This window comes from Alligator sinensis, unplaced genomic scaffold (genome assembly GCF_000455745.1).
Source record: "Alligator sinensis unplaced genomic scaffold, ASM45574v1 scaffold718_1, whole genome shotgun sequence".
Taxonomy (NCBI): Eukaryota; Metazoa; Chordata; order Crocodylia; family Alligatoridae; genus Alligator; species Alligator sinensis.
In genome coordinates this window covers 167,106-194,263 of record NW_005842891.1, presented here as the reverse complement: position 1 = coordinate 194,263, position 27,158 = coordinate 167,106, and the positions used below count along the sequence as shown (strand labels likewise).

Genomic DNA, 27,158 nt, shown 5'->3' with positions numbered 1-27,158 from the left:
TTTAATTGGAAGTGTAATATAGTGGTTTAGTCTACCTAAAATACACAGTTTTAGTTTCAGGATTAATTTCAGGTGATAATTGTATGAATAGTATGTCTACCTGCCCTGTGATTGAGCATTTCTGTGCCATTTTCCCATTTCTCCTTCTTTACTTCAGTTTTCAGACATAGACACATTCCTTTATGCCCCTCTTTTACTGAATGTAATTTGTTGCACTAAACCTTTTTTTTTTCTTATTTCAATGCTCAGATTGTGACAAAAGGCTGTGAAACAGTAGAGATGACCCTGCGCAGGAATGGACTGGGCCAGCTTGGTTTCCATGTAAACTATGAAGGCATTGTGGCAGATGTTGAGCCCTATGGCTATGCTTGGCAGGCAGGACTACGACAGGGAAGCCGACTAGTAGAGATTTGCAAAGTGGCAGTAGCCACACTAAGCCATGAGCAAATGATTGATCTGCTGAGAACATCAGTCACTGTGAAGGTTGTCATCGTTCCTCCATATGAGGACTGCACCCCACGCAGGTATTGAAAGAGCAGTGAATGAGCACTGTTGACTTCGCCACCTTTGGTCAGGAAGTTTAGTGTCTTTAAAAAATGCATCACTTTCTCTCCCTTGATACTGGAATGAATTTGGCTTGTTTAAAAATCATAAAATAATTATGGTACACCATCCGGTAGTGTCAGGGACAGAATAGGGCAAACTGCCAGTATTTACATAAATTATCCACTGTAAGTACAATAGCTTAGTAAAATTCATGAGACACATGAATCTCTTAAAGTATCTTATCTCCCTGTGGAGATCTAACTATTTTTGGCTCAGAAGCACAATGTATTGTTGATGTGTCAGAAATACCTTTTATCCATTTTCCTCCCTGTTCTCCTGTATACAGAGGGCTTCTGATTTCTGTGGAGCCATCTCTCAAATGCCATCAAAAGACAAATATTCTACCCTTTTCCCCCAACCAAATGAGATTGGACTCTGTCAGTGTTATGTGTGCTTTGTGTGTATCGGTCAGAGAAATTGCTGCAGATTCTTTGGGTATGTTGACACAATGTCTATTGTGGGGCCTGTTAGAAACGTGTCTTGGCACATTTCATCCACCCACTCATCTGGAAATGTGCCATTGAAGCTATTCCACGATCATCCTGTGCCCGCCAGAGGCAAGTCTGCAACTGCAAAGTGGGCACCCTTGAACAACCTCACCAATCATGTCTACATTGGGTGCTTTGGGGACGTGGGGGGAGCATGGTCATGAGGTGTCCCTGCCAGACTGCATGGAGAACATGGTGTAGGCATACCCCTTCTGCCAAATGGTGGAGTTAGCTGCCTTCACATCATTTTCAGTCTTTTCTAACCCCTAGGCTAGCTGTCAACTTATTTATTGCTTTTATGGCTTTTTGAATGTAGCTTTTTCTAGAATGGATAGCCTTTATCTTTTGCTTTTCTTGCTAAAATGAATATTCTCAATTCCACCATATTCCCTCAGAGTTTTTATTTTCCAAAGCTTTTTATCATCTTATTTGTCTCCTCTGAAATTTCTCCATTATGTCTTTTAGTCTTTTACTCTCATCGCTGAATCAAATTTCCTGTCACCAAAACACCACCTACTAATTCCTCACAAATAGTGTTTAAACAGGAAGAAAGAATATGGTATAGACTAGGCTTGCTCAGGTTTAGCTCAAGATTTATGCTAAAATTGCCAGGAAGAAAAGAAAACAAAATACAGGAATCAAATATGTATGCAATCCTTGCAAAGCAAGACTATGAGATGAGGAGTTGTGCTCGCAAGTTAATCTTGAAGAATAAGGTGAAAGACAAGTTATTTCAATTCTTGTTCTTACATTTGAGAACTTGGCAGCTGAGTTCAAACAATGCACTTACTGTTTTGAGATGTGATCATTTGTCTCTAAGCAAAAGAGACCACCTTCCTGACAAGTAAGATAGAAGTCTGCAGTATAAAAATCCCTTGTTTGTTTTTGATCTTTTAGATCTGCCAGAAGTACAAAGCCAGGTTAACCCATTTTATAACTGGCAATGAAATGAAGGGGAAAAGAGGCCAGGGCTTAAGTTGTCCCTAAATTGTCAAAGCAAAATAGAATGCATGTTAGGGATTTAAATGAGCAATGGCACAAGGTCATTTCTGTGAGATATTTGAAAAGCTTTTTTACTGTATTTGGAAGGATGAGCAAATGGAAAGTTCAGCTACAGTCATAGCAAAAAGATTAGTACATAAAAATTCTGTACAGAAGGCACAGATCCCATTATTTCCAGAACCATGGCTGAACTAAATTAAACACAGCAAAAGCTGGATTAACATTAGTCTATCCACACTCACAGCAGGAAGGGAGATCGCAGCATTTTTTCAAAATCCTCAGCATGGCCTTTAGTGAGCGAATGATCATAGTATTTTTACCCAGTTTCAAAGCCCTTAAGACAGTTCCTTTGCTTGTTTACTGCCTTCCAGAAATCATCATGGTTTATAAATTGTGCCTTACCATTGTCATTTGCTAAATATTGAATGATAAAGGTACCATTAAAGACTTGGGTTATATCTTTACACAAAGCAATATATTTTTAGCAAGTTTTTTTCCAGAGCTAAAATACATTCTTTGTAGCATCCAGAGAATGATAACGTGTTAGAGTAATATCCAGGAACCCTAATTTAGATGAAAGGTGCATTCTGCTAGGTGCTATACATAGAAAAAGAAAGCCTGTATCCCAAAGAGTCTCTGATTGGAATACGGACTAGACAAAGAGTGGGAGGAGAAGCCGAGGCACAGTGGTGAAGTGAATTGCTCAAAGTCATGTAGCCAGTCAGTAGCAGAATCAGTATAGAGAACCAGGTATCCTGACTCCCAGTCTAGTGTCCTTTCGACAAAACCATTCTGCCATGTTTGGCCTCTGACACATGTTACACTTAAGACGTGATTAACTGATTAATCGCATCTTAAGTAGTGACCTGGCCACATGTTTATTCAATTAATGGCATGATAAAAAAGTGACAAAGTTATTATACAAAATATGTGTAATAAGTTTGTTGCTGGTTCTTATGACGCCTTTAAGTATACGTTTGGCCAGTGCTCCCAGCCTCTGTGTGCTCCAAAGGCTGGGAACAGTTGTCAGCACATGGAACTCCCCAGCTGGGAGCCCCAATTAGTGCTCCCGGCCTTGGAAGGGCACCCCCTTGCAGCTAGGAGATTTGATCACTGCTGGGGCTCCTAGTCATGGTAGCACAGGGTGCACCCCTAAGGCTTATAATCCAGGCAGTGTTTACAGCTCCCAGCTGCAAGGGGGCACTCTGCATCCCTGTGGCTGGAAGCCCCAGTACCTGCATGGTGCACTTATCCATGGGGGCACACCATACACCCTGGTGGTAGGAAACCCCATCAGTGTTAGGAGTTCCTAGCCGGGAGGCCTGGGAGAGAGGCAACCTGCATCCCTGCGGCTGGAAGCCCCATCAGCTGACAAGGCTCCCAACCACAGGAGTAAAGTTTGCTAGTGCAGGGGGAGCCCAAGATCATGATCCCAGGCTTCCTTTGCATCAGCACCATGGCGTGATGTGATCTGATTCTTGATCCTACAATCATGATGTCACCTGCCATTGTTGGGATTGCACATCAGATCCCATCACACCTTCTTCTCAACATCTATCAGTGGCCGTTGAAAAATAGGCACCAGTAAAGTAGAACCCCTAAGTTCACTTAATGGGGTGATTTATGTCCTTGAAATGGAGGGACAGAGATGGGGAAGAACTACATAACCTCATTAGAGCCACAAATAGAACAGAGTCCAGTTGAAAAAAAAGTAATGAGTTAGTAGGAAAATAGTAAGGGAGGAATAAAGTGTAGAGAAGAAAAAGAAAAGGGAAGGCAACATTCATCTGTTTTTTGTTTAAAAAAAACTAGAGAGGGATGCCAATGGCTTATTTCACTCGTATAATCAATGAAGTCAGTGGAATCAGTGATTGTTGAAGTAAGTGTGAAGATATTGATGTTGTCCATTGGGAAGCAAATATATATACAGTAAAAGCTGTGTTAACCAGCATTCTACTATCCAGAATACTATATTAACCAGAATTGCTGGCTGGCCGGATGTGGGGGAAAGGGGGAGAAGCTCGCACACGGCCCCTGCGCATCACCCTGTGCTGTCGCCTCTCAGTGTGCAGCTGCCACCATCCCTCCTCGCCGCCGGCTCCCGCTCCACACAGGTTTTCAAAAAGGTTGTAAACCCCTGCCTCGGATAACTGGAATTTTTAGATGCCCCACATATGCTGGTTAACACAGCTTTTACTGTAAAATATCTATCTATCTATCTATCTATCTATCTATCTATCTATGTATCTTTAGTTTGTGCAGAAGAAACATCAAAATATCCCTGTCAGTGTTCTTTTTACATGTGCAAGACTAGTATTGGAAGCCCAACAAGAAACTGTCCTGGCACAATGGAAACAAAAGAAGAATGGCAAGAGACCAATGTGGCTGCACAAGGAGCTTCTAAAATGCTTCAAATACAAAAGGAAAGCATACAGGGAATGGAAGAATGGGCAGGTTACCAAGGATGCATACCAGGAAATAGCAAGAACCTGCAGGGATAAAGTCAGGAAGGCATAGATAAAGATTGAGCTGCACCTGGCAACGGAAGTTAAGGACAACACGAAGAGGTTCTATAAATATGTTTGCCAGAAAAGAAGGACCAAGGAAGTTTTGGTCCTCTGTTAACAAGCCACAGGGAACTCCTAACTGAAGATACAAAGAAGGTAGAGCTACAGCTACTTTGCCTCGGTCTTCTCCAAAAAATTCTGCTGCAGCTAGATACCTAATAGGGATTATCTGGATAAGGAGGGGGGCAAGCTGAGGGAGGGGATAACACAAAAGATCATCTGACTTGGTGCATCTGAATTGATTCAAGTCAGCAGGGCTGGATGAACTTTTTTCCAGGGTCCTGAAAGAACTGGCACTGGAGATTTTGGAACCCTTGGCAATGATATTCATGAAATCATGGGAGACAGGCCAGGTAACAGAGGACTGGAAAATAGGGCCAATGGAGTGCCCCTTTTTTAAAAAAGGCAAAGAGGAGGGCCCAGGGAACTACAGACCAGTTAGCTTCACCTCAGTACCTGGGAAGTTACTGGAACATATCCTAAGGAAGACCTGCAAGCATCTGGAGGAGGAAGAGCTGATTGCAAGCAACCAGCATGGATTTATGAAAAACAAATTGTGTCAAACAAACCTGATCTTTGACAAAGTAATTACTTGGGTTTACCTTGGAGTCATCTTTGATTGAACCCTCTCAGACAGAACACATCATGAAGACAAAAGTAAAGGCGAGCTCTCATTACACTATTCTATACAAGCTCACCAACTCAAAATGGGGAGCTAGCCCCTCAAATATCCAAACCATTGCTCTGGCTCTCAGCTTCTCCTCTGCCGACTATGCATGCCTTGTATGGAAGAGATCCATACATGCTAGGTGCCTTGACCCCATCCTGAGTGTTAGTTGCTGATCCATCACAGGATGTATAAAGCCTACTAGCCTAAAATGCATACCTGCTGGCTGGCATTGCTCTACCTAACCACAGAAGAGCAGTAGCCAGCAGGATAGAATGCTTGAGATAAACTGAACATGTGAGACACCTGCTGTACGAGCATCCTGCAGTAAATAAATGTCTGAAGACATGCAGGAGCTTCCTCACCAGCATGCAACCTCTCAATGCTACACCCAAGGTGTCACAACTACAGATGTAGAATAAGAAGCTGAAGAACATACTTGACAGCAAAAAATTGACATTCCAGTAGCTTAGTCCTTACTACCAGGGGCTGATGAACCATGGCAAAGGTTGGGGATGTCTCAACCACCTATGTACCAGAGATGGACACTTCAAGGAACTAATGAAGAAGTGGGGCTATACCATTGGTTCAACCACCTTCATTCAAAAATGTTTTTGCAAAACTCTAGTTGGTCTAATAAAAGATATCACCTCTACCACAAGTTCTGATTCCTAAAGGTGAATGAGTAACCCATTGCTTCTATACCCCAGCCCCTCTTCCACAGCTTTACAAAGATAATAGCATTGCAGTAGCAACTTTAACTATAAAGTTGTATTCTACTTTACAGTTCTGACTTGCTCCTGAATCTGCAAATTCCTGAAACAAATATCTCTTTAGATCTAAATGTGGCATTTGTGGTTTCTAGCAAGGGTTGATTACAAAGCGGTATTGGATCAGTGAAGGTATTTCAAATATCCCTTTACTTTCTCTTCTACCTAATGTCTTGTTTCTTTAGAATATACAATTCATTTTGGCATAAGCCCCCTCCCGCTCCCCCCAAAAAATCTAAAACCATCTTAACTACAAATCTTTCATTTGTGTTTTTTCTAGGGTCCTAGATTATATCTAGTGCTCATGACCTTTTTCATTAATAGGGGGAAATATATTACCTTCAGTATTTTTTAGTCTTCAAGCAGTCAATAACTTAATAAACTTCAAAATGTAATAAAGCCTGTTGGAAGGCTTCCTTTTTTTAAATTTCTGTCCCATACTTTGCCCTGACACTCAGCTAACCTTGTGAAGGGCCATACTCATAATATTTTTTCCTTTAAAAAATTGCATGACACTCAAATTTTCTACTTCGTTGAACTTCCTTTGTTAGCCATCAAACTGTTAAATTGCATACTTCCCCAGAAGCTTATCCTTGCAATTCTCCCCTATACTTTTGTCTATATTGTATCCCAGAGCTGGCATCCTTGCTTTAGTCACACCTTGCTTTTGCTCTTGGAGACCCTCCCTTCCCCCATAGGAATTTTATATGCTGAGTAACTAGGATTCTCTTTTATATCTGTAGTCAGAATTTCTGGTAAAAGAAAATGGGACCTGTACTCACCTGTGCCTAGAGACACCTACTCTCCAGCATTTCTGCCTTCTTTTTAATTTTCTTCAGTTTGGCTTATTTTCTTCATATTGCACTTTTGACTGGCTTTGTGAGCTGCCCTTGATATTCAGTGATGGCATTTTCAGATGATTTGAATTTGCTTTCTAAGTCCTGCTCTTTCATTTCTCCTGTTACATTTTATAGAAATTCCCTCCTTTTTTTCTTCCCAAAGGAGACAGTAAGGCAAGGAATGATACATTCAGAGTTCAGCCCTTCTGGCTTTCCTTGAATAAAATGGCAAAGTATCAATAGGGGTAGTGAAAGGCTCTATGCTTGAAGAATTCTTCATGATCATTTTCCTGTTTACCTTTATTGGGCACATTTGCCGTCTCCAGTTCAGTCTTGGGAGGCAGGGTTGCAGCAATTGTTTCCCTTGCTTTATATCAAGACAGCATTTAACCTGCTCTTAAAAACTTCCATGGTTTGATATGCCAAACCTGTTCTAGGTAATCTTTTCCAATGCTTAACCACCCTCATCATTGGGAAGTTCTTCCTAATATTCAATTTGGATATGCCATGTTGCAGTTTAAGCCAGTTATTTCCTGTCCCTTGCTACAGAGAATAGTCTATCACCATCTTCTTTATAGCAACCATTTTTGTATTTGAAAAGTGTTATCAAATCCCTCCAGTCTTTTCTTCTCCAGACTAAATAATCCCAGTGCACTGGATCTTGTTCTGTTGTTCTTGCTTTAACATGCAGTGGTCTGGTGTTTAGTCTGATCCTAGTGCCATATTCACCTTGTGAGTTAAAGTACACGCAAAGGAATGGAACTTTGAAGCACTGATTGGTGAATCCACATATTTGATTTGGAAAATTGATGCAGATGCCTAAAGAGATTGGGACCCAGTAGTATAAAAATGAAATACTGAATGTAGAATTTAAGATTTAAAGGCATCTTTAAAGATTTGACCTGACTTTCCTGCTGGACTTAGTGAGGTACAGCAAGGGAAGAGAGATGCATTGGCCTTCAAAAAGCATCTATGAATATAAAGCTGAATGTTGAACAGCTGCACTCCAGGCAACAGCACTTTGCCACAGGTTGTTTCTGCCGTGCAGTTTTTTTCTCATCTCTGAAAGTTCTATAAATAGTTATTTCTCATCTTTGATCAGGAAATCTCTTGCTGGTTTGTGAGAATTTGAGTGCAAAAATAGCTTTCTAACTTTCCTTGTAAGTTAACAGAGTACTTTAAAAGGCAGTCTCTGGCTACAGAAAAAGGAAACGTAACTGCTTTAAGGGAGATGGGGAATCTTCCCTGTGGAGTGTGTATCTGCTGCCACACTAGGTTTTAACTCAGCAGATTCATGCGTTGCTATAATTGAGATGAAGCACTGTACATGTAACCCTGAATAAAACTGTGTTGAAGTTTCCAAGGCTCTGCCACATTTGTATTGCTAAAGGACCATGAGAATGTAATACCTGCATTATAAAATCAGTGATGAATTGCAGGTTGTCTTAATTCCATAGGGGTTTTTCCGAATTGACGTGGTGGTTCAATGCATGTGCGTGTCCCACATGCGTCTGTGGGGGGGGGGGGGGGGGGGGGGAGGAGGAGTGGTATTATGGTTCACCTTTAAACCATTCTGAAGGCACTTGAAACAGTAGAGTCCACACATTAGAGTGCTAAACTGTTTAAAGTACTCTCTAAGCATCTTAAAGTTACACCACTTTGGGTGAGGGTTATCTTTGAGCCATTTTACCCAACTAGGGTTAGGGTTTTGTTAGTCCGCTCCACAGAGGTATAGTGACCAATTTGCAGTTATCCAGCATCCCAAGATCCATGGCTCCCAGCCTCTCTACTCCTGACAAACTTCCCACCCTCTGAAAGTGCCCAGAGGGCAGTACTGGCCCCAAGCCTCCACCCCTACCTACCCTGAGTGGATGACCCCTGCCCTGATGGCACCATGTTGCCAGGTGCAAGAACCCCAGGAGACCCAACCTAAGCCCTCCCCTAGCCAGGAGAATTGGGTTGGGTGCTGTGGCTTCCCTACCTAGCCTGACCTCCCCTCCCTAGCCTGTCTCTTTCTGGGGAGGGGTTGGAAGAGGAGGGTGCTGCCTAGTACCAAGTGTGGCAAGACCATGGAGCCCAGGGAGGCATACTTCCCTAGGGTCCATGCTGTCTCTGTGGTTAACCCCTGGCTGCTCCATTCTGGGAGCAGAGCCATGGGTGGTGGGGGGTGTTCCCCAGGCTCTTGCCATGATTAAATCATGACAGCTTTACTCCCATCATGGTGTCACCACAGATAACTCCAAGTGGCTCCACACTAAGAACGGGGGCTAACTGCATCAAGGGCATGGAGCCTGGGGAAGCATGCCTCCCCAGGGCCCACCTCCCTCCTCACCCTGTACCAGACAATGAAGGCTCAAGGGATAGATTCCCCTTCCCCCCAGCTAGATAGATTCTTCACCCCTCTCCCACCAACCTTCCTGGCTGGTGGGGGAGGCATTTAGGACTAATTTGGTAAGGCTCCTTGCAAGCATGTGGCATGGAGCCAGTCACCTGAGCTTGACTCAGGAATCACCAACCACACCCTCCCCCCCCCCAAGTTGGGACAGGACTCAGGTGGGGCAAGGAGGGCAGAGCTGTGTTCAATTGAATATTTCTGTGCCATCTGCCAGGTGCATGGGGAGCTGGGCATGGGCAGCCTCATGCTGAGATGGGTTCAGGGGAGTCGAGATGAGCTTGATCAGGGCACCATGGAGATGTCTCTGTGCTCCCCAAGTCTCCCCTTCCCTACCACTACTGCACCCTGCAGTTTCCCCACCCCCAGGCTGGGCAGGCCAGCCAGGGCCTAGGTTGGAACATTGGAACTGGGGGTAAGCCACTGGCCCTCTTAAGCCATGTGAGCAACGCTGGCTTGCCAGGCCTCCACCTATCCCTATACTGGCCAGGATGGGAGGGAGTAGCTAGGGCCCTTGTCAACTCCCCATTTCAGCCAGCACAACCCCTGCTGCTCCTAACTCAGTCTCCCCTCCAACCCAATCCCAATTCGTTAACACACATACAAGTTTTTGGTTTATTTATTTATCTATTTGTTTATTTTTATCTTTTTTGTTATTCTGTTATTCTTTACTTCTTCCATTTCCCCCACCCCCTCCCCACACTAAAGTTTATCAGAAGATATTTCCCCTCCCACCCACGACTCTGGCTCTGGGAGAGGGAGTGCTGCATTGTCTTCTTCCTGGCTATATGATCCTGATGTGCCACCTTCCCTCCCCCCCCGCCCCATCTCCTTTCGCACCCCAGAGGAGGGATAGAGTCCTGGCTCCTGCCCATGTCCCTGCTCAGCAGGCCCTCTAGTGGCATGTCTCAGGTCAGAAACAGCATTAAGCCTTAACCTGCAGCTGCTCTGTAACTTTTTAACACTGCCTAATATTCCACAGATTTAGAATGGTTTTAAAGGTAACCTGTAGCAGCATGGAGACCTGAGATTTAAGATTCATTGCAAATGAAAATCTATCTTGCAGACTCTTGGGAGGTAGAGATGGTCTTACCATATTATCTAGTCCATTTCTTGTGTGTATGCTCTTATCTTACTGACTCTCAATTTTAGTATTGTATATAAGTTTCTTTAACAAAAGGAAAAGCAACAGACGAGAAGTAGGACCATGAGTAGAGCCTGCTGTTTAACAATGCCCTTTGTCAGCACATGTTGGTGTAATCTGATGCAGTGCTGCTGCTGCTTCTTTTACCATGAGCAAGTATTTTACCTAAGTGTCCGTTTTTGCTTTTCCAGGAGTTCTTCAGAAAGCTATCGCATGCCAGTGATGGAATACAAAATGAACGAGGGGGTTCCATATGAATTCAAATTCCCCTTCAGAAATAACAACAAATGGCAACGAAATGCAAACAAGGGGCAGGGATCTCACATGTCACAGGTACCATCCCAGATGCAGAGTCCAGTAATCTCAAGGATTGGGTCAGGGAAAGGAGAAGGGAAAATGCCTCCTCCAGAACGATCAGCCAACATTCCTCGCAGCATCTCTAGTGATGGGCGTCCATTGGAAAGCCGAAGGTATGTATGATCTATGTATGTTAGGTCTCCAAACTTTAAATCTTATCAGAAACAAAACCACATTAGACATTTTAGGCATACCAAATATTTTACTTGTCTGAATCTCACTGCTAATTAAAAAATAAAAATATAGAAGCCAAAAGTGAGTAATTCACACAGGACAATTGTCCACAAGATAGGTTGTTACTGCCTTGCACAAAATGTATTTCACTATGGCAGATGGTATATTGAAATTGTTATACAACTACCTAAGTTTACTGCTCATATTCCAATTAAACGCGTATTGTAATTAAAATAAAATTAAAATTCTTGATCCAAACATTCCTGAAATTTTTGCATTGACAATTTGTGCATTCCTGTTTGTATTTTATGTGCAGGCAAGTATGGAAGTCACAAAGATGTTGACACAAGAATAGCATGTGGTAATATATTTAGTTAATGCATATGATGATATAGCAAAGTGATGAAGCCAAATATGTTTCCATGACTGGGAAGTGATTATGCTTTTAGAGGTAGAGAGTAAACAGTTTTAAAGTCTGCATTTTTCAAGCTCCTGCTTTAGAAACGAAGCACCAATTCATTCTGAGTTGATGGTATCAGCCACAAAATGTCACAATATTTCCATCACTTTAAAAAAGGGAGATGTGGATGATAGTGCTGAAATGTAGTTTCTTTGTTTTGATTGTCTGAATAAATCTCTTAGCATCACTTAGCTTTCAAAGAGATGAGCAAAGGGAAACAAGCTAGTACAATAGCCTTTGTTTTGCATAGCCTCTGTTTTACATACAAGACAGCTTGTATCTGAAAATACCTTATAGACTTGAAAGCTACTAGGCATTGAACAATATATGACATAAATTGTAGAAAACTAAAGGAAGATATAGTGTGGTAAATTCATTTTCTAAAGCATTTGTTCGTATAGTTGAAAACTGAAGGAGGGAAGATGTTAGATCTTATAGCTGAGAGTAACGCTATTACAGTGAGACAGAAAACTCAATCATAGCTCAACTATTAGCAAGCGAGGAGGAAGCTAAGGAGTTCCAGACTATTTTTTCATTGTTTTTTCATCCACAAGAATTTTTATTATATTTACACACGCTTAAACACCAAAATTAAACATGTATTTTTGGTGAATTATATAAAACCCATTTTGTGTCTCACGAGCAAAACTTACATTTGGGTGCTTTAGGAAAGAACACACTTGTAATGCTATTGATTCTGTGGTAGCACCAGTATTTTTATCAATGTACCATTTAAATTACATTAACGTAAAATAAAAAGACCAAGGTCACTTGAGTCTGCTAAATTGGTGCTAGAATTGATGGGAGGTTTTTTTCTAAAATTCTCTGCTGCAGAGAAGATGCTAGAGGCCAGTGGACATCTAAAATAAAGTTAGCTTACCTCTGAGCATCCTGTCTGAATCAAAGTATATGTTGAGCCATGTAGGCTCTACAAGATATATTTCCTGATCAATCTTGGAGAGCCTGAAGATGTATTTTAAAAACGACACAGGTTGATTTTTTTTTATGTATGCAGTATTTCTTTTGTACAGTAGGATCTCATACTGTTTCATCATAGGTATAGCAGCAGAACAAGGTGTTTGGGAGTGTGGAAAAATTATCATTCACTTTTTCATGAATTTATTTCTTCTTATGGCATCTCCAAAACAGCTGTGTCTCAGATTTGATTTAATGTGTTGGTCCTGCTGGATGGGGGTTCTTCTTCACTCATCTTTGATGTGTGGAATTATATAAATATTACTGGTATTTTCCTAACAAATAAAAATTTGTGCAGCTAATGTAAGCATTAAAGCATTCAAACATCTAGTCATTGGATGTTGTCAATAAAAGAGCATAGGCGAATGGACACTTTGCAGAGTGGAAATTGTACCTCTGTGCCACTCTGTTTTGTTTTTTAATAAATGAAACCATGTGACTTTGTTTCAAAAGTGTTTCACCTCATCTCTCCCCCCACTTTCTTCACTTTTAAAAAGCATTTAAAGACTTTTTTCCCCAAAAGGTTTATATTGTGTCTATCCAGATTTAATTATAAGTTATCAAGGATATTTTGCTGAAAATATATGTCTGTTTGTCTGCCTCCCCCTCTAGTCTGCTAAAGATGTTAATCTAGTGGGCTGAATCCAGTTTTATATATAGCTACAGCTGTTTAATGTTCAGTTGTTTCCAGCTAAAATAAAGAAAAAAATACTTGCTTGAAGTTCAAGGAAAGATTAGTGAGCTCAGATAGTGGCTTTTTTCCTTCTCTTGCAAAATTGTATATAATGCTTTGTGTTTTTACTAAATAAATCCCAAGTGCTTAATTGCTTTTATTTTTATTGTGTAGCTGTCCTAAAATCAACAGAGATGAGATTTTGTTCTGTTTTGTTTTAAGTCAATAAAGAATTATTTTCTGCTTTGGATTTTCATCAGTAGTTTTCATACCTTCAAAAGCACAAAGTTTATACATGGATCATGCCAAGGACATTTTGTACGTTCCAGGCTGATAACTTGCACTTTTTCTAGTGTGAGCTGGAGCAACTATACTCCAGCTCTTTTTGTTGCATGTAACTTGCATGAATCTTGATATAGCATTGCTAGATGATTTAAAACAGGGGAGATCCTGGAGTTCCATTTCACAGGAGTGTAAGATGGCAAAGAAAAGCAGCACTTAACTGAAACATAAAACTGATTCATCTAGTTTTTCCTCTGTGAAGTTAGATGGGAGATTTAGTTGTGTGGAAATCTAGATAGAGTTGAGGAAAATGCTCTTACTCACTGGTGATATTTGTGGCTGATGGGAGCCTGCTTTGATTTAGAGTCTTTATCAGTTATGCCTGTAGAAAAGTGTCTTCTTCCTGCTATTAACTTCTTGCTCTGAAGTACCAGGGGGTTAATATACAGTATAGTCTTTATATACTGGTTGCATGCCTGAAGATTTTTGTCTCGTTTTATAATAAATGAAGAAAAGATCCAGCATCAGAAGTCTTTTGACACAAAAACCATGCTTTGCACAATGTATACTTACAACCCACTGTATGTGATTCAAACAGTAATTATGAACAAGTCATTAATGCACTAAAAGAATATCCCTTTTTTTTTTAAACGTGGCACTTCATTATCTCCTTTTCTTTGTCAAATGTTTACATTCTGAACCAGTAACATTACACTTTCATTTAGAAAGAAATGCACAGAATAATTTGTGTGGTTTAAATTTGAATTTTACTCTAGGCTGTATAATTACTGAGCTTGGACATTGCCAAGAAACAAATGTTAATTGGGTTTCCTACAAAAATGCCACATGATCGTTAAGGACAAAGGGCTTGTCTGTACTTCAGAGTTGTGTTGATTTAACTGTGCCAGCAAGTTAGATCTGTAAACCCCACCTACTTTAAACACATTTTACCAGTTAGAAAGTGCTTATATTAGTTTAACTTACTCCATTTCAGAAACTGAATAGTATTTTTAAAAATACTGCAGGTCACCATAATACTGGTATAACTTCACTTATGCTAGACTTGTGCTAGCTTATGCCACTAAAAATCACCTCTGTACCTGATACAGCTGTACCAGAAATTTTAAAAAAAATGTAGACCAATCCAAAAGCAATTGAGAGTTTCAGTTCTATATAGCAGGTACAAATGGCAGCTTCCAGCATTATAGTCTCTCTTACTCTCTGCTTTAATACTGATTCATTAAAGAGGAGTTACCACCTACAAAGGATTAATACTACCTCTTGAATCATTTTGTATTTTTTTTAAATTTTTCATTCAAATGCTGGCGTGGTTCAAAACTGCTTCACTTACTGAAATTAAAATTGATCATCGTCAGACTGGATAATAGTGTTGAAGGATTAGGATTATAGTTCTATGCTCCTTTAGGGCATACTTCAGACATGGGTAGATGATCCTGTGCCCATACTGCAGGCATTAAGGGTAGTGATAGACGTCACACACAAACTGGTTTAAGTGATCAGAAACTGGTTTAAACCTGTAACAGAACAGACGTTCAGTGCACATAAACCAGCTTGAAAATGGCTGAAATCGGTTTGAATGCAGTATCAGACTTGACTGATTTGGGTCAAACCAGTTTATGTAATGTCACCTGGTTTAATTTAAACCAGAGTCCCTCAGCATCCCAGATGTTTGCAGCCTTGGGCGGGGGCTCTCTGCTCCGGAGATTTGGACTGGCCCCTCCCCTCTGCACCCTGGCTGGAGCGCCAACAGAGACGGCAGGCACAGCAGTGTCTACCTCGCTTACTTCTGCTTCCTACTCCCTGCATAAGCAGGGATTCCCCCATCCCCTCTCCCAGGGCAGGAACTGTAGCCAGCATGTGGTATGCTGGCTAATGCTGAGAGGTGTCTGTGTAAGGCAGATAAGTCAAAGGCAGACAGGACAGTGTCCGCTTAGGGCTTTTTGGGGGGCATAGGACAGAAGCACAGCTGGCAGAGCCAGCACTACACGGGGCTTTTCTTGCTGGGGACTGGGCTCAGAATGGGCTCCAGAGGCCCTGGAAGGAGGCTGCAGCCACCCCAAATTTTGCCACCACTCCGTTCCCAGGGCTGCATCACTGCCCAGCGCAGCCCCATTTTTTCCCAGTGCTTGGATGGAGACATGGCATTCAGCCAGGCCTGCACTAAATGGCAGGTGGTGGCACAGGGCTGGGAACTGAGCGGCAGCAAAATTTGGGGTGGCTGCAACCTCCTCCAGCACTGCCAGAGCCCTCTCTGAACCCAGCCCCCAGCAAGAAGTGCCCCACGCAACTCTGGCTTCACCTTGCAGCTGCCGCCCACCCCATACTTTGCAGACTGGGGGCATATGCCATCCCTGCCCTGGTTGGCAGCCCCTGCCTCTGCCCCCCCTCACTGCAGGGGGCATTGATCTGTCCTCCCATGCCCCTTCCCTCCCCCCTTCACTTCCAACTTACCAGCTGGAGGCAGCTCTCCACGCTGCCGGCTCTGCTCCATGCTGCACTGTGGCTGCACACAGCACAGGCATTTATCTGCCAAATTATTGGCCGCATAGGGCTGATATCTGATATAGATAATTTTCTTCATATCGGTACCGATCCAATATCAGACCAATGTATCAGTGCACCTCCACTTTTTGGAGTTAATCAACAGGTAGCTGGTAATGTTTCTTTGTTCCTTCCATGGAAAAAGTTGTTTAAGAAGAGCTTGAAATAATGAGAGAGGCTTTTGTTTTCTTGATGGGGTGTTATCAGCTCCATGCTGGGGAGTTGCTAAATGCTCTGTTGTCAATTCCCTGCTGGGTGGTCAGGAGCAGTGGGGGAGGGGGACCCCTCCCTGGCTGTGCCCCCTCTCAACTCAGCATTGTGGAAGGGAAGGGAGGCCTGCTGTAGTGCGCCCCAGCTTCTAGCCTGAGCCACTGCAGGCATGTGCCTGCATTTCCTCAGTCCAGAGAGGATGTCTGTATGATTACAAACCGGTTCAGCCTAGCCACATTAGACTAACCTCTAAAGATGGAATCAATTCAGGCTCAGGCTTTTTTAATGTCTGTCCCTAGCCTAAATGCTCAGATTTTAACTGATTACTTGTGAACTTATCAAGGTCTTTGTAAACCTAAGGTTCCATTAATTGTCAAAGAGAATTTTGAAACCATTTCAGGGCTACTTTAAATTATGCCAGTTGTCAAGGATTAATGGAGTCTGAGTTTAGTTTAGCCTCATTGTCTTTGTCCTGGTAATGTCTCTGCTGTCTATACCACCAACTCGAGCAAAACTTCTGTTCAACAAAATCCGCTTTTATGATGGCTTTGAGTAGGGGGTCTTATAGCTAAGTGGCTGCAGAAAGGGCTAACACCCAGCTTAGTGGAGTACTTTGGCTAATGTGTAGTGTCAGTTCTATCAATAAATGTATTTGTTGGTAAGCTTAAGTTAAACAATCTAGCAAGTTCTTTGGTAGACTTTTGTTCAGAAGTGATGGATGCCTTTTCTGTGCATTTTCCATAACGGCTTTTTTTTTTTAACCAAACGTGACACACGCTGCAAATTTTCCAAATTGCTTGACACATGAGCTGTGTTGACTAGCTGTTGGGCAAAGGTGTTGTTTTCTTTTGTTGAACACATTGGGGTGAGAAGGGTCTGTGGCAGCAGAGATGGTGAATCACGGACAATTTCTTCAATTGCTGAACATGTGCTGCTGCTGTCTTTTGCTCTATGAGAAATGTGCTATTGCTATTTTCATACTCTTTGCTCTAAATTCTTGTGTCTTATATTCAAAGCACACCACTTTCTGCATTTATTTTTAGTGATTGGTAACGAGTTGGATGAGAGAGGTGATGACTGGAAAGGAGAGATAAGAGTGGTTGGCTGAGTTGGCAATATGAGGAGCGATCATGGTGACCTGAAATGTAATACGAAAGGGCTCTAAAATAACAGAATGTGTTCCTATAATAGTACGTGTGTCTTCAAATATTTCTGTCTGGTTCAAAAATACAGAATAGATGTCAGCTAGAAAATTTGTATTTTCAATACGTTTCATGGTAGCCGCTAAGCTTTGATAACTCCTCATTTTCATTCAATCATTACACTATCACATTTTTTTCTTGTAAGCTGATGCCTTCGCAAAGCTCAAAGATAAATTGATTTGCTTAGTGGATTCAATAGGTTAATGCATTGTCTCTTCACATTTAAAAAATAGGTTCAAATCTCCCCAGGCTTACTAGCAAAAATGAGCTTGGTCCCATACAAAACTTCATTTAACCACGCTGAAAATCTGCCGTGCTTGATTAGGTTCAGATTGCAGCCATCAGAACAGATCCAGGGCTGTAATAACAGGAGTATAAGGCTGCAGGCAGACATTGCCTTTGTGTGTCTCTAAGCATTTTTATGGCAGAACAAAACCGAGGCAAACAGACAACCATGCCCCCTGTTGCACCACAAATGCCCCAAATCGTGCCTGTGATAATTTACAGTAATAATTTGTGCTGCCTTTTCTTGGTGGATGTCTGCTTGCTTAGGGCATGAGAGTCTGTGCTCTCCAACTGCCCCAGGCAGGCACTAGTGGGAATTCAGGGGTCCAATCCTGAGATTCCCAGGGTGCCCAGCTGCAAATGGATTCCCCTGCTTGCAGACACAGGTCACAGCAGCATGAAATGAACACCAGGAATTCCCTGGAGAGGGAATCCTGGGCCATGTCTTTCATGTTTCCTCACCTCAGGAATCCCCCTGCAGAGGATTCCCAGTGCTCATTTCATGCCTGGGGTGCAGCTTCTGGGGTCACTATCCCCTGAAGCCCCAGAACAGGTAGGGACCCAACCCTATCGGACAGTGGCCCCAGGCAGCGTCTGTAGATGCCAATGAGGCAGACCATCTTTGCCAGAACACATCCTGGCACAGTTGATCCTGCTCCAAAGACAATGTCTGTTTATACCTTTACAAGCCATAGTTTTGGCTTCTTGGCAAAACTGTGTGTGAAGCATGTGTGAGACCTCCCTATGCCTGAAGAAGGGTGATTGCACCCAAAAGCTTGCTAAGAACCTTTTTCCAATTGCTCATTTTGGTCTAATAAAAAATGTCACATCTACTCAAAGAACCTTACCTGCCTGTGAAGCTTGTATGCTCTTTGCAGTGTAGTCATCTCTCACTTTCAAGTTACTGAATTGTTCATAATTTTTTTCATATTCTCACAGTACCTTTACATAGTAATTTATCTTAGTGACAACTTCCTAAAGAAATTAACTTGATCTTTTTCTAAGACACCAGCTTTTGAGCAAATGCTTTTGTGTGAAGAACTTTAATATTCTACCTTGTTTGCAAAGTATTTCAGAACTGTGTTCTCAGTAGCAGTTTGCATTGTCTTTGGTCATGTGGCCTAGAAATAAGTAGCTTTCATTCACACTTCTCACCCAGATAGGAGAGTCCAGCGCTTGAATAATTTCAATATTTTGTTTTTTCAGGTTTTAACAATAACATCTATTGTTTTGCCGTATAGCTGAAAAGTCCTTGTTTATTTACTGAGAAGCAATGACCACAGTAATAAATCCCCTTCATCTCCAAGGGATGGCTTAGAAGGATCATTTCCTGAGTTCAGTTCATAGTTTATATTTTAAGGGATATTGCAGCTGCAAATCTCACACATAATAAATTAATGCAGATGGCCCTTTGAACTAGGAATTTGAGATGATTTGTGAGACTAGCCTATGTAGCAGCATTAAAATCCATTCAGCAAAAATCAAGTAATCTAATACCATTATCCTATTTACCCTAACTGTAAATTTTAAAATGAAACAGACGCGGTATACAATTTCTAGCTTACTTTGGACTTGACACAGTATTCAGTTTAATAGTAATACAGGTCATGCCAGGATTGCTGATCCTATGTTAATATATCTGGAAAAGACTAAATATTTCAGGGATTTAACTTAAGCCAAAACATTTTAAAAGAAAAAGAAGTGTTTTTCTTACTCTTTTTCTTTGAGAGAGTACTCATGGGACTTAGCTGAATGGTCCCTTTATGCTAATGAAGTCTGTAAACCTGGCTATCAGGTCAAACGAGTTTACAGTTAGACCATAATGGTAGTGGTTAATTACAACAGGAGGTGTATGTCATATGATTATACCAGGGATTAGCAACCTGTAAGGTAGATTTGGCTTGCACAGGGATTGGATAAGGGCCAACCGGGTCTGCATTTTACTAAGGGTGCATGATTTCCCCATTTCATCCAGTCCTCATTTTGCCTATGGTGCACTGATCACCTCCAGTGCTCCAGCCAGCTGCTACTGCCCACGTGGAGGTCTGTGCTTTCTCATTGCAGCCCCTCCTCACTGTCACTGTGAGAATGGTGGTTTATGGCACTGGTTGGGTTGCAAGCTGCAGCCTGCATTTGCAAAAAGTTCCCTGATCCATACAAATAAAGTATTCATGTGTGCGCTACAGACTGCATGGGGAAGGAAAGATAAGAGCAGGAGGTATGGAAAAGGGGGAAGAACAAAAAGAGAACTTAATCTGGTTTGTTATAAAGCAAATGCTTAGAATTACTCATTTTGCTGAAATAAAAATACACACAGAACAAATATTAAATGTAGCTTCTGACTGAGATTTATGACATGATCTGTGTGTTTCAGACAAAGTAGGGGGTACTGCTGACTAGAAGAATTGGTGGAAGAGATAAATGTGTGAAGCCACTGCTGATAGTGTTGTGGGGAGGTAGAGACAGGGGGCAGATGGCCAGGATGTTGAAGTAGGAAAAAAGACGCGTAGGGGCATGAAGTAGAGTAAGAAGGAAATTTCAGATCTTTATGTAACCTCTCACTGAACCATGATGATTCTCCTTTGAGCAATGTAGAAACAGTCATGACTAACTCATTGAGAACCACAAAGCAAGCAGCCAAGGGCCCTGTCCCAGAACTTGTACCCTTGTGAATAATATGTTTGTAGTCAATAGTATTAATGTAGGAACTGTACTTTTCAAGTTCATTCCTGATTTTGTTTTTATTTACATTTACTTCATATTAGATTTGCATAAAAATTCTGATGAGCAGCGCATCCATTTCTGTTGTCTGGTGTCAGGAATTACTTATGTTTTTCCTAGTATAAAGAAAGACCATTTGTGTCTGTCTGTCTGTAAAATGTGCATTTTATCACTTACATTGTCTCCCGCACTCTTGGGAACAACCTGTCAGGTAGCTGAAGGCTGCTATTAAATCCCCCCTCAATCTCCTCCTGTCCAGACTAAATAAACCCAGTTCCCTCAGTTTCTTTTCATAAGCCATGTTCCCCAACCCCCTAACCATTTTCATTACCTTCTGCTGAACTCTTTCCGATTTGCCCACATCCTTTCTGTAGTGGGGGACCCAAAAATGAAGACAGGACTTCAAATGTGGCCTCACCAGTGCCAAATAGAGGGGAATAATCAGTTTCCTTATTGAACCACATGAGATTTCTTTTGGTCTAATCCTCCAATTTATTGAACTCTCTCTGTCTTAGCCCTACCCTCCAGCATATCTACTACTCCCCCCAGCTTGGTGTCGGTAAACTTGCTGAGGCTGCACTCCATCCTGTCTTCCAGGTCATTGGTGAAGGTATTGAACAGAACCAGCCCCAGGACTGACCCCTGGGGCACTCGACTTGAGACTGGCTGCCAACAACAGATTGAGCTATTGATTACTGCCTTTTGAGCCTGACAATTCAGCCAATTTTCTATCCACCTTACAGTCTGTTCATCAAACTCGTACTTTTTTAGCTTAGCAATAATATTGTGGGAGACCATATCTAAAACCTTGCTAAAATCAAGGTATATCACATCCACTGGTCTCCCTGCATCTACAGAGTCAGTCATCTCATCATAGAAATCAGGTTTGTCAGGCATGACTTGCCCTTGGTGACAGTTCCTAATCACCTTCTCATCCAAGTGCTTAGAAATGCATTCCTTGAGGACCTGCTTCATGATTTTTCTAGGAACCAAGGTGAGACTGATTGGTTTATAATTCCCTGGATCCTCTTTCTTACCTTTCTTAAAGATGAACATTATTTGCCCTTTTTCTATCATCCAGGACCTCTCCCAATCACTATGAGTTTTCAAAGATAATGGCCAGCGGCTCTGCAGTCATATTGGCTAACTCCCTCAGCGCGCTTGGGTGCATCACATCTGGCCCCATGGACTTGTACACATCCAACTTACTAGTAGTCCCTAACCTGTTCTGTTGCCACTGTTGGCTGCCCACCTCCTCCCCAAGCTGTGTTGCCAGGTGCAGTAGTCTGGGAGCTGCCCTTGCCTGTGACGACTGAAGTACAAAAAGGCATTGAGCACTTCAGTCTTTTTCGCATCCTCTTTCACTAGGTTGCCTCCCCCATTTAGTAAAGGACACACACTTTCCCTTATCCTCCTCTCGTTGCTGACATACTTGTAGAAACCCTTCTTGTCACCCTTCATGTCCCTTGCTAGCTGCAACTCCAGTTGCACTTTGACCTTCCTGATTTCATTCCTGCATGCCCAAGCAATACTCTTATACTCCTCCCAGTAATTTGTTTCCACTTCTTGTAAGCTTCCTTTTTGCATTTTAGCTCACTGAAGAGTTCTCTGCTAAGCCAAGCTGGTCTTCTGCCATATTTGCTAGCCTTCCTGCTCATCAGAATGGTTCAATCCTGCACTTTCAGTAAAGTTTCTTTAAAACTGGGGAGAAGTGGGCACGCTAGAAGGGAGGGACAGGCTGCAATTGGATCTGGACAGGTTACAGGGATGGGCGGATGAGAACAAGATGGGATTCAACACTGACAAGTGCAAAGTACTGCACCTAGGGAGAAAGAACCAGCAGCACACCTACAGGCTGGGGAACTCCCTTCTCATCAGCACAGAGGCAGAAAAGGATCTTGGAGTCGTTATAGACTCCAAGATGAACATGGGCCACGGATGTGGGGATGCAGTCAGGAAGGCTAACCGCACCTTGTCATGCATCCACAGGTGAATCATGAGCAGGTCCAAGGAGGTGATCCTCTCCCTCTATGCGACATTGGTAAGGCCACAGTTGGACTATTGCGTCCAGTTCTGGGTGCCGCACTTCAGGAGGGATGTGGACAGCATCGAGAGGGTCCAGAGGAGGGCCACTCGCATGATCAGGGGGCAGTAGGGCAGACCCTACTGCGAGAGGCTACGGGACCTGAACCTGTTCAGCCTCCACAAGAGAAGGCTGAGAGGGGATCTGGTGGCAGTCTACAAACTGGCCAAGGGAGACCAGCAGGCAATGGGAGAGTCCCTGTTCCCCTGAGCACTACTGGGAGTAGCAAGGAATAATGGCCATAAGTTGATGGAGAGTAGATTCAGACTAGACATCAGGAGGCACTACTTCACAGTCAAAGTCTGCTTTTCTGCAGTCCAGGTTCCTTCCTCTGCTGCTCTACTTCCTTCCTTTACTCAGGATTCTAAACTCAGTCATCTCATAATCACTGCTACCTAAGCTACCATCCACTACTACATTCCCCACCAGTTCTTCCCTGTTTTTGAGCACCATGTCAAGAAGGGCATGGCCCCTAGTTGGCTGCTCCAGCACTTGCACCAGGAAGTTGTCGCCAACCCTCTCCAGAAACTTCCTCAGTTGCCTACACACTGCTGTATTGCCCTCCCAGTAGATGTCAGGGTGGCTGAAGTCCCCTGTGAGAACCAAGGCCTATGATCAGGAAATTTTTGCTAGCTGTTTGAAGACTCGGAGCACAGGACTCATTGACTTGAATGGCTGTGGTGAACTTTCACCAGTTCTTATAAATCAAGACACCTGGGTTTCAGGTGAGACACCTGAGGAACAGGCAGTTAGTGACCACCTCTGAAGAGTTTGGCTTAAATGCATTGGCCTATATCAGAAAGAAGCACTTACGCAGAAGCAGGGAAAGAATCAAAATCTCTACCACAGCATTAAGCTACCTTTTCCTATAGGACCAGCCTGTAGTGCAGTCCCCTGCATCATTCATGTGTAATTTTTGCAACAAATAAAGCAGAGGTCCTACAAACAGAAGCCTCCTTGACTACACAGCCTAGTCCATTTCAAGAGCAGGTCCAGCCTATGCACTGAATGACATAGAATCCAGTGGGGAAAAAATAGTACGTGCTCTATTAATTAAAGACTATGATAATGCATATGCACAAGGGGGACAAATTAAGCTTGAATAGCCATCCAAATAGCACATTTGGGTGCTTGGCTTTGCACCTTAATGGCATTCATTTTCATATTTTGTTCTGTGTTTTATATACCTATAACATATATGGTAGATTGTGGTGTATCACTTATAGGGTTGCCAGCCCTCCCGGATTGACTGGGAGTCTGTTGGAATTAGCATCAGTCTCCTGGTTGTCTTACTAACACTGGTGACTATTGAAAGCAATCTGGAAGATTGATATTGTGAACAGGTTGAACAGTACAATTAATGACTAGGGATGCACCGATACACCAGTCCCATATCGGATCGGCACCGGTATCAGGAAAATTGACAGTATCGGCAGTCGGGGTTTTTTGGCTGATGTGGCTGATAATGTCACTAATAAATGCCTTGTTCATGCGTGCAACCGCAGTGCAGCACACAGATGTGGAGAGCAGCTGGGTCAAGCTGGTCAAGTCTGTTGTGAGGGAAGGAGCGTGGGGGGTGGGGGAGGGGGTGCAGACCAAGGCCCCAGCAGTGAAAGAGGGAGTGGGACTGGGGCAGGGGCAGGTGCTACACAGCTGGGTCGGGGCATGGGACGGAGCTGTGAGCAGCTCATCCGGGGGGCCTGGGGAGTGGTGGCTCCCACCACTACACACACCCCAGGAGGGCATGTGCCCCTGGTTCTGTGTGCAGGGCAAGTGTGGGCTGCTGCTGCAGGCTGGGGCCAAGGGCAGCACCAGGCTCTTCCTGGGGGGGTTGGGCCAGGGCTGCACTTGGGGTGGGTGGCGGTGGCACTGGGAGGGGGGGTTACGGTGAATTTTGGGGTGGCTGCAGCCCCCCGTAGCTCCTCCCCCAGTGCACTCCTCCCTCTCTCCAACCGTCCCGAGTGCAGTCCGGCCCAGGCCCCCGCCAAGCAAAGCTCGATGCCGCCATGGCCCCAGCCCACAGCCGCAACCTGCCTTGCCCTGAGAACAGATCCATGGGCACGTGCCCTCCCGGGATGCACATAGGGGCACCAATTTGTACTAGATTGGTGCAGTTTATACCAAGGCACACTTACTTTTTACTTGCAAAGGTGGGTGGGTGTGGGGAGACAGTATATTTATTCTAGGGGGGGCAGTAGCTTACACTGCTGTAGAGCTCTATATACTATTTATCTGCTTACCACAGAATAAAGTCAAATCAGTCTTGAATAAATGAGTGTGGCTGTCATTTATGTAGCTTCTCAGAACAAGTTTCTAATCACTTTGCTGTATTCATTCTAAAAGTCTTCCTTGCTGGTAGAGGAGTTGTATCTCTGTCATTAGCATGAAATCTTCTTTCCCCTCAGGACATTGCTGTCACATTTTTGGTAATGCACAGAAAATGAAGTAAGCCATATCTGAAACTGAAGTGCAAATATAAGCTATTCTGTTAGAGTGACATTTTACATGCACCATACAGAGTGATTGTCCCCCTACCATAAATTTTGATGTGTTGTTATATGAGAGAAATTCATAGTTAACAAATTTTTGATTTATGTATTTCTAAGTATGAGTTGGTCTAAATATGTATTTATAACTCACACACACACACACACACACACACACGCACGCGTGTGTGTGTGTGTATCTTATTTCAAAGCAAGTATTTCTCCTAGCTGGACTTTGCTCATTCTCTCTTTCTCTCCCCCTCTCTCTTTCTCCCCTTTTCCCCCTGTTTCTTCCCCTTTATCCGTATCTCTTTTTTTTCTCTCTCTTTCTCTCTCTCTTAGAATGCCACTGGAAAAATGAGCTTGCCATTAATCTGGTTCATCTCTCCCAAGGTCTCCAGCTATTGAACTCTTTTGAGGGGTTGTTTTTTTTTTTTGCAATCAAATACTTGAAAATTTTTGCTTACACTGATAAATGTGAGAGGAGTTAAATTTAGGTCTGTAAACTAAAGAGGCTTTATTGAGTTTGGTGCTGTGCTTCAAATAATCAGGATTTAAATCGCTGCTACCTTGGCTGCGTAGAAAATTTCTTGAATTTCATTATACAAATAGCACTTATGGAGTCCCAGATGATGGTACACCCTTTATTTGCATTTTCCTCCCCTCCTTTCAGCAGTCTTACGTTATGTTTTGCTTCTGGTAAGCAAAAGGGTAGAGTAAGAGAATATAAAATTAAAGGAGATGAAAAACATCTACTCACAAATTCTTGAAATACTTTGAAAAAATACTTTGAGAATTCCTTCTCACAGTAAGCAGAACTTGTAAACCTTTTTCACCTTCAGAGTGAAGTTTTCAAGCTTTAATAGTTTCTTCAATATCATGGTACAAAGCCAGTGAAATATTGCTTCCATTTTACAGATTGGAATGCTGAGGCATGCAGATTAAGTATACTTTAACAATTTTTTTGTCAGTTTTGGGATCACTTCTTATTCAACTAAACTAGGGCTGTCCACAGCCTGCATGTAGGCTATGAGGATTAATTTTTGGCCCCCAGGCTCTCACCTGGCTATTTACCCCACTTTTGCTCTGGCTGGAGTAGCAGCCAGGATCTCCAGCACCTCCTCCTTTCTCTGTCTTCTCTGGCTTCTGTTTCTTGCCCCTGCTCAAGTGGGTGGTGCAGTACAGCACGGCCTCTGATGCCAGGGGAGTCTGCAGTCTGAGGCATCTGCACAGCACAGTATATTGGGGGCCTGTGGGCTGTTGTGGTGCAGCCCATGCAGCATTAGCCCCTGGCTGCTTAGAATTTGGACAGCCCTGAACTAAACTGTCTTTCACTGTAATCACTGTTACTTCTTTTGCAAATAAGATGACTGTAACATCTTAAACTGCAATGTGTTGGTTGTTTTCCAGTTAAAATTTCCATAGAAATGTATTTAAATGTTTCCATAGAAATGTATAGAAATGTATTTAAATGTTTTTCATGGAGATGCAAAGTTCTTTTAAGCCTCCTTTAAAGGCTCCTATTGATTTCTGTCACTCCCAGACAGAACAAAATCATTAGATCATCTTAACCAGTATAAAATTCAATAGATGTATGAAAGACAGGAAATGGAAAATAATCTAGTAATCTTAATTTACAGGGCAAATATGTTAGCTGGACAGTGGAAGCAAGCTCCTATTCAGAATTTGTCCAGATGCAAATGTTGGAACCTAACCATTTATATAATACACTCTTGCTTTAGTAACAGGAGACAACTCCGTGTAACTCTATAGGCAGAGTTACAAGAAGTTATGAACAATTCTATTTATTTAGGAGCGATGAAACTCTTATTTAGATTTACAAATAATGTTAACTAATTCTGTGATCCTAGCATTTTAATTAACAGTTTTGTGGCAAAGAGATGAATTTTCTGTGCTTGGAGGATTGATCTAGGCCTGCACTTTGTTAAAATTCCACGCACAACTCGGCTCTGAAATGTAGGAAGAAATCACTTTTGTATGGTATTTGGGTGAAGTATGTTACAGTTCAATATTCTTTACTAGCAAACTGCCAAAACAACTCTGTTTATTTTTGGCACTGTTTGGCAGTTGGATTGTTCTTCTAAAAGTGTTCCTCACTACCATCCTAATGTTCTTTTCCCACTGATCCCACAGGGAATAAATTAACAGGGGAAAATCTGTATGGATTTCCAACTGATTTTATGTTTACTGTC

General features: G+C 42.6%; 1 protein-coding gene across 10 annotated transcripts in view; it reads left to right on the top strand.

Annotated features, from left to right (window-relative positions):
• Positions 1-27,158, top strand: part of SIPA1L1 (signal induced proliferation associated 1 like 1) — a 402,079-nt gene that overhangs the window by 338,077 nt on the left and 36,844 nt on the right. For all 10 annotated transcript variants that reach the window (XM_025192115.1, XM_025192109.1, XM_025192111.1 and 7 more), the window contains 2 exons: positions 250-524; positions 10,667-10,945. In XM_025192115.1, the coding sequence (XP_025047900.1) occupies positions 250-524; positions 10,667-10,945 (554 nt within the window). The remainder of the gene's footprint in view (positions 1-249; positions 525-10,666; positions 10,946-27,158) is intronic.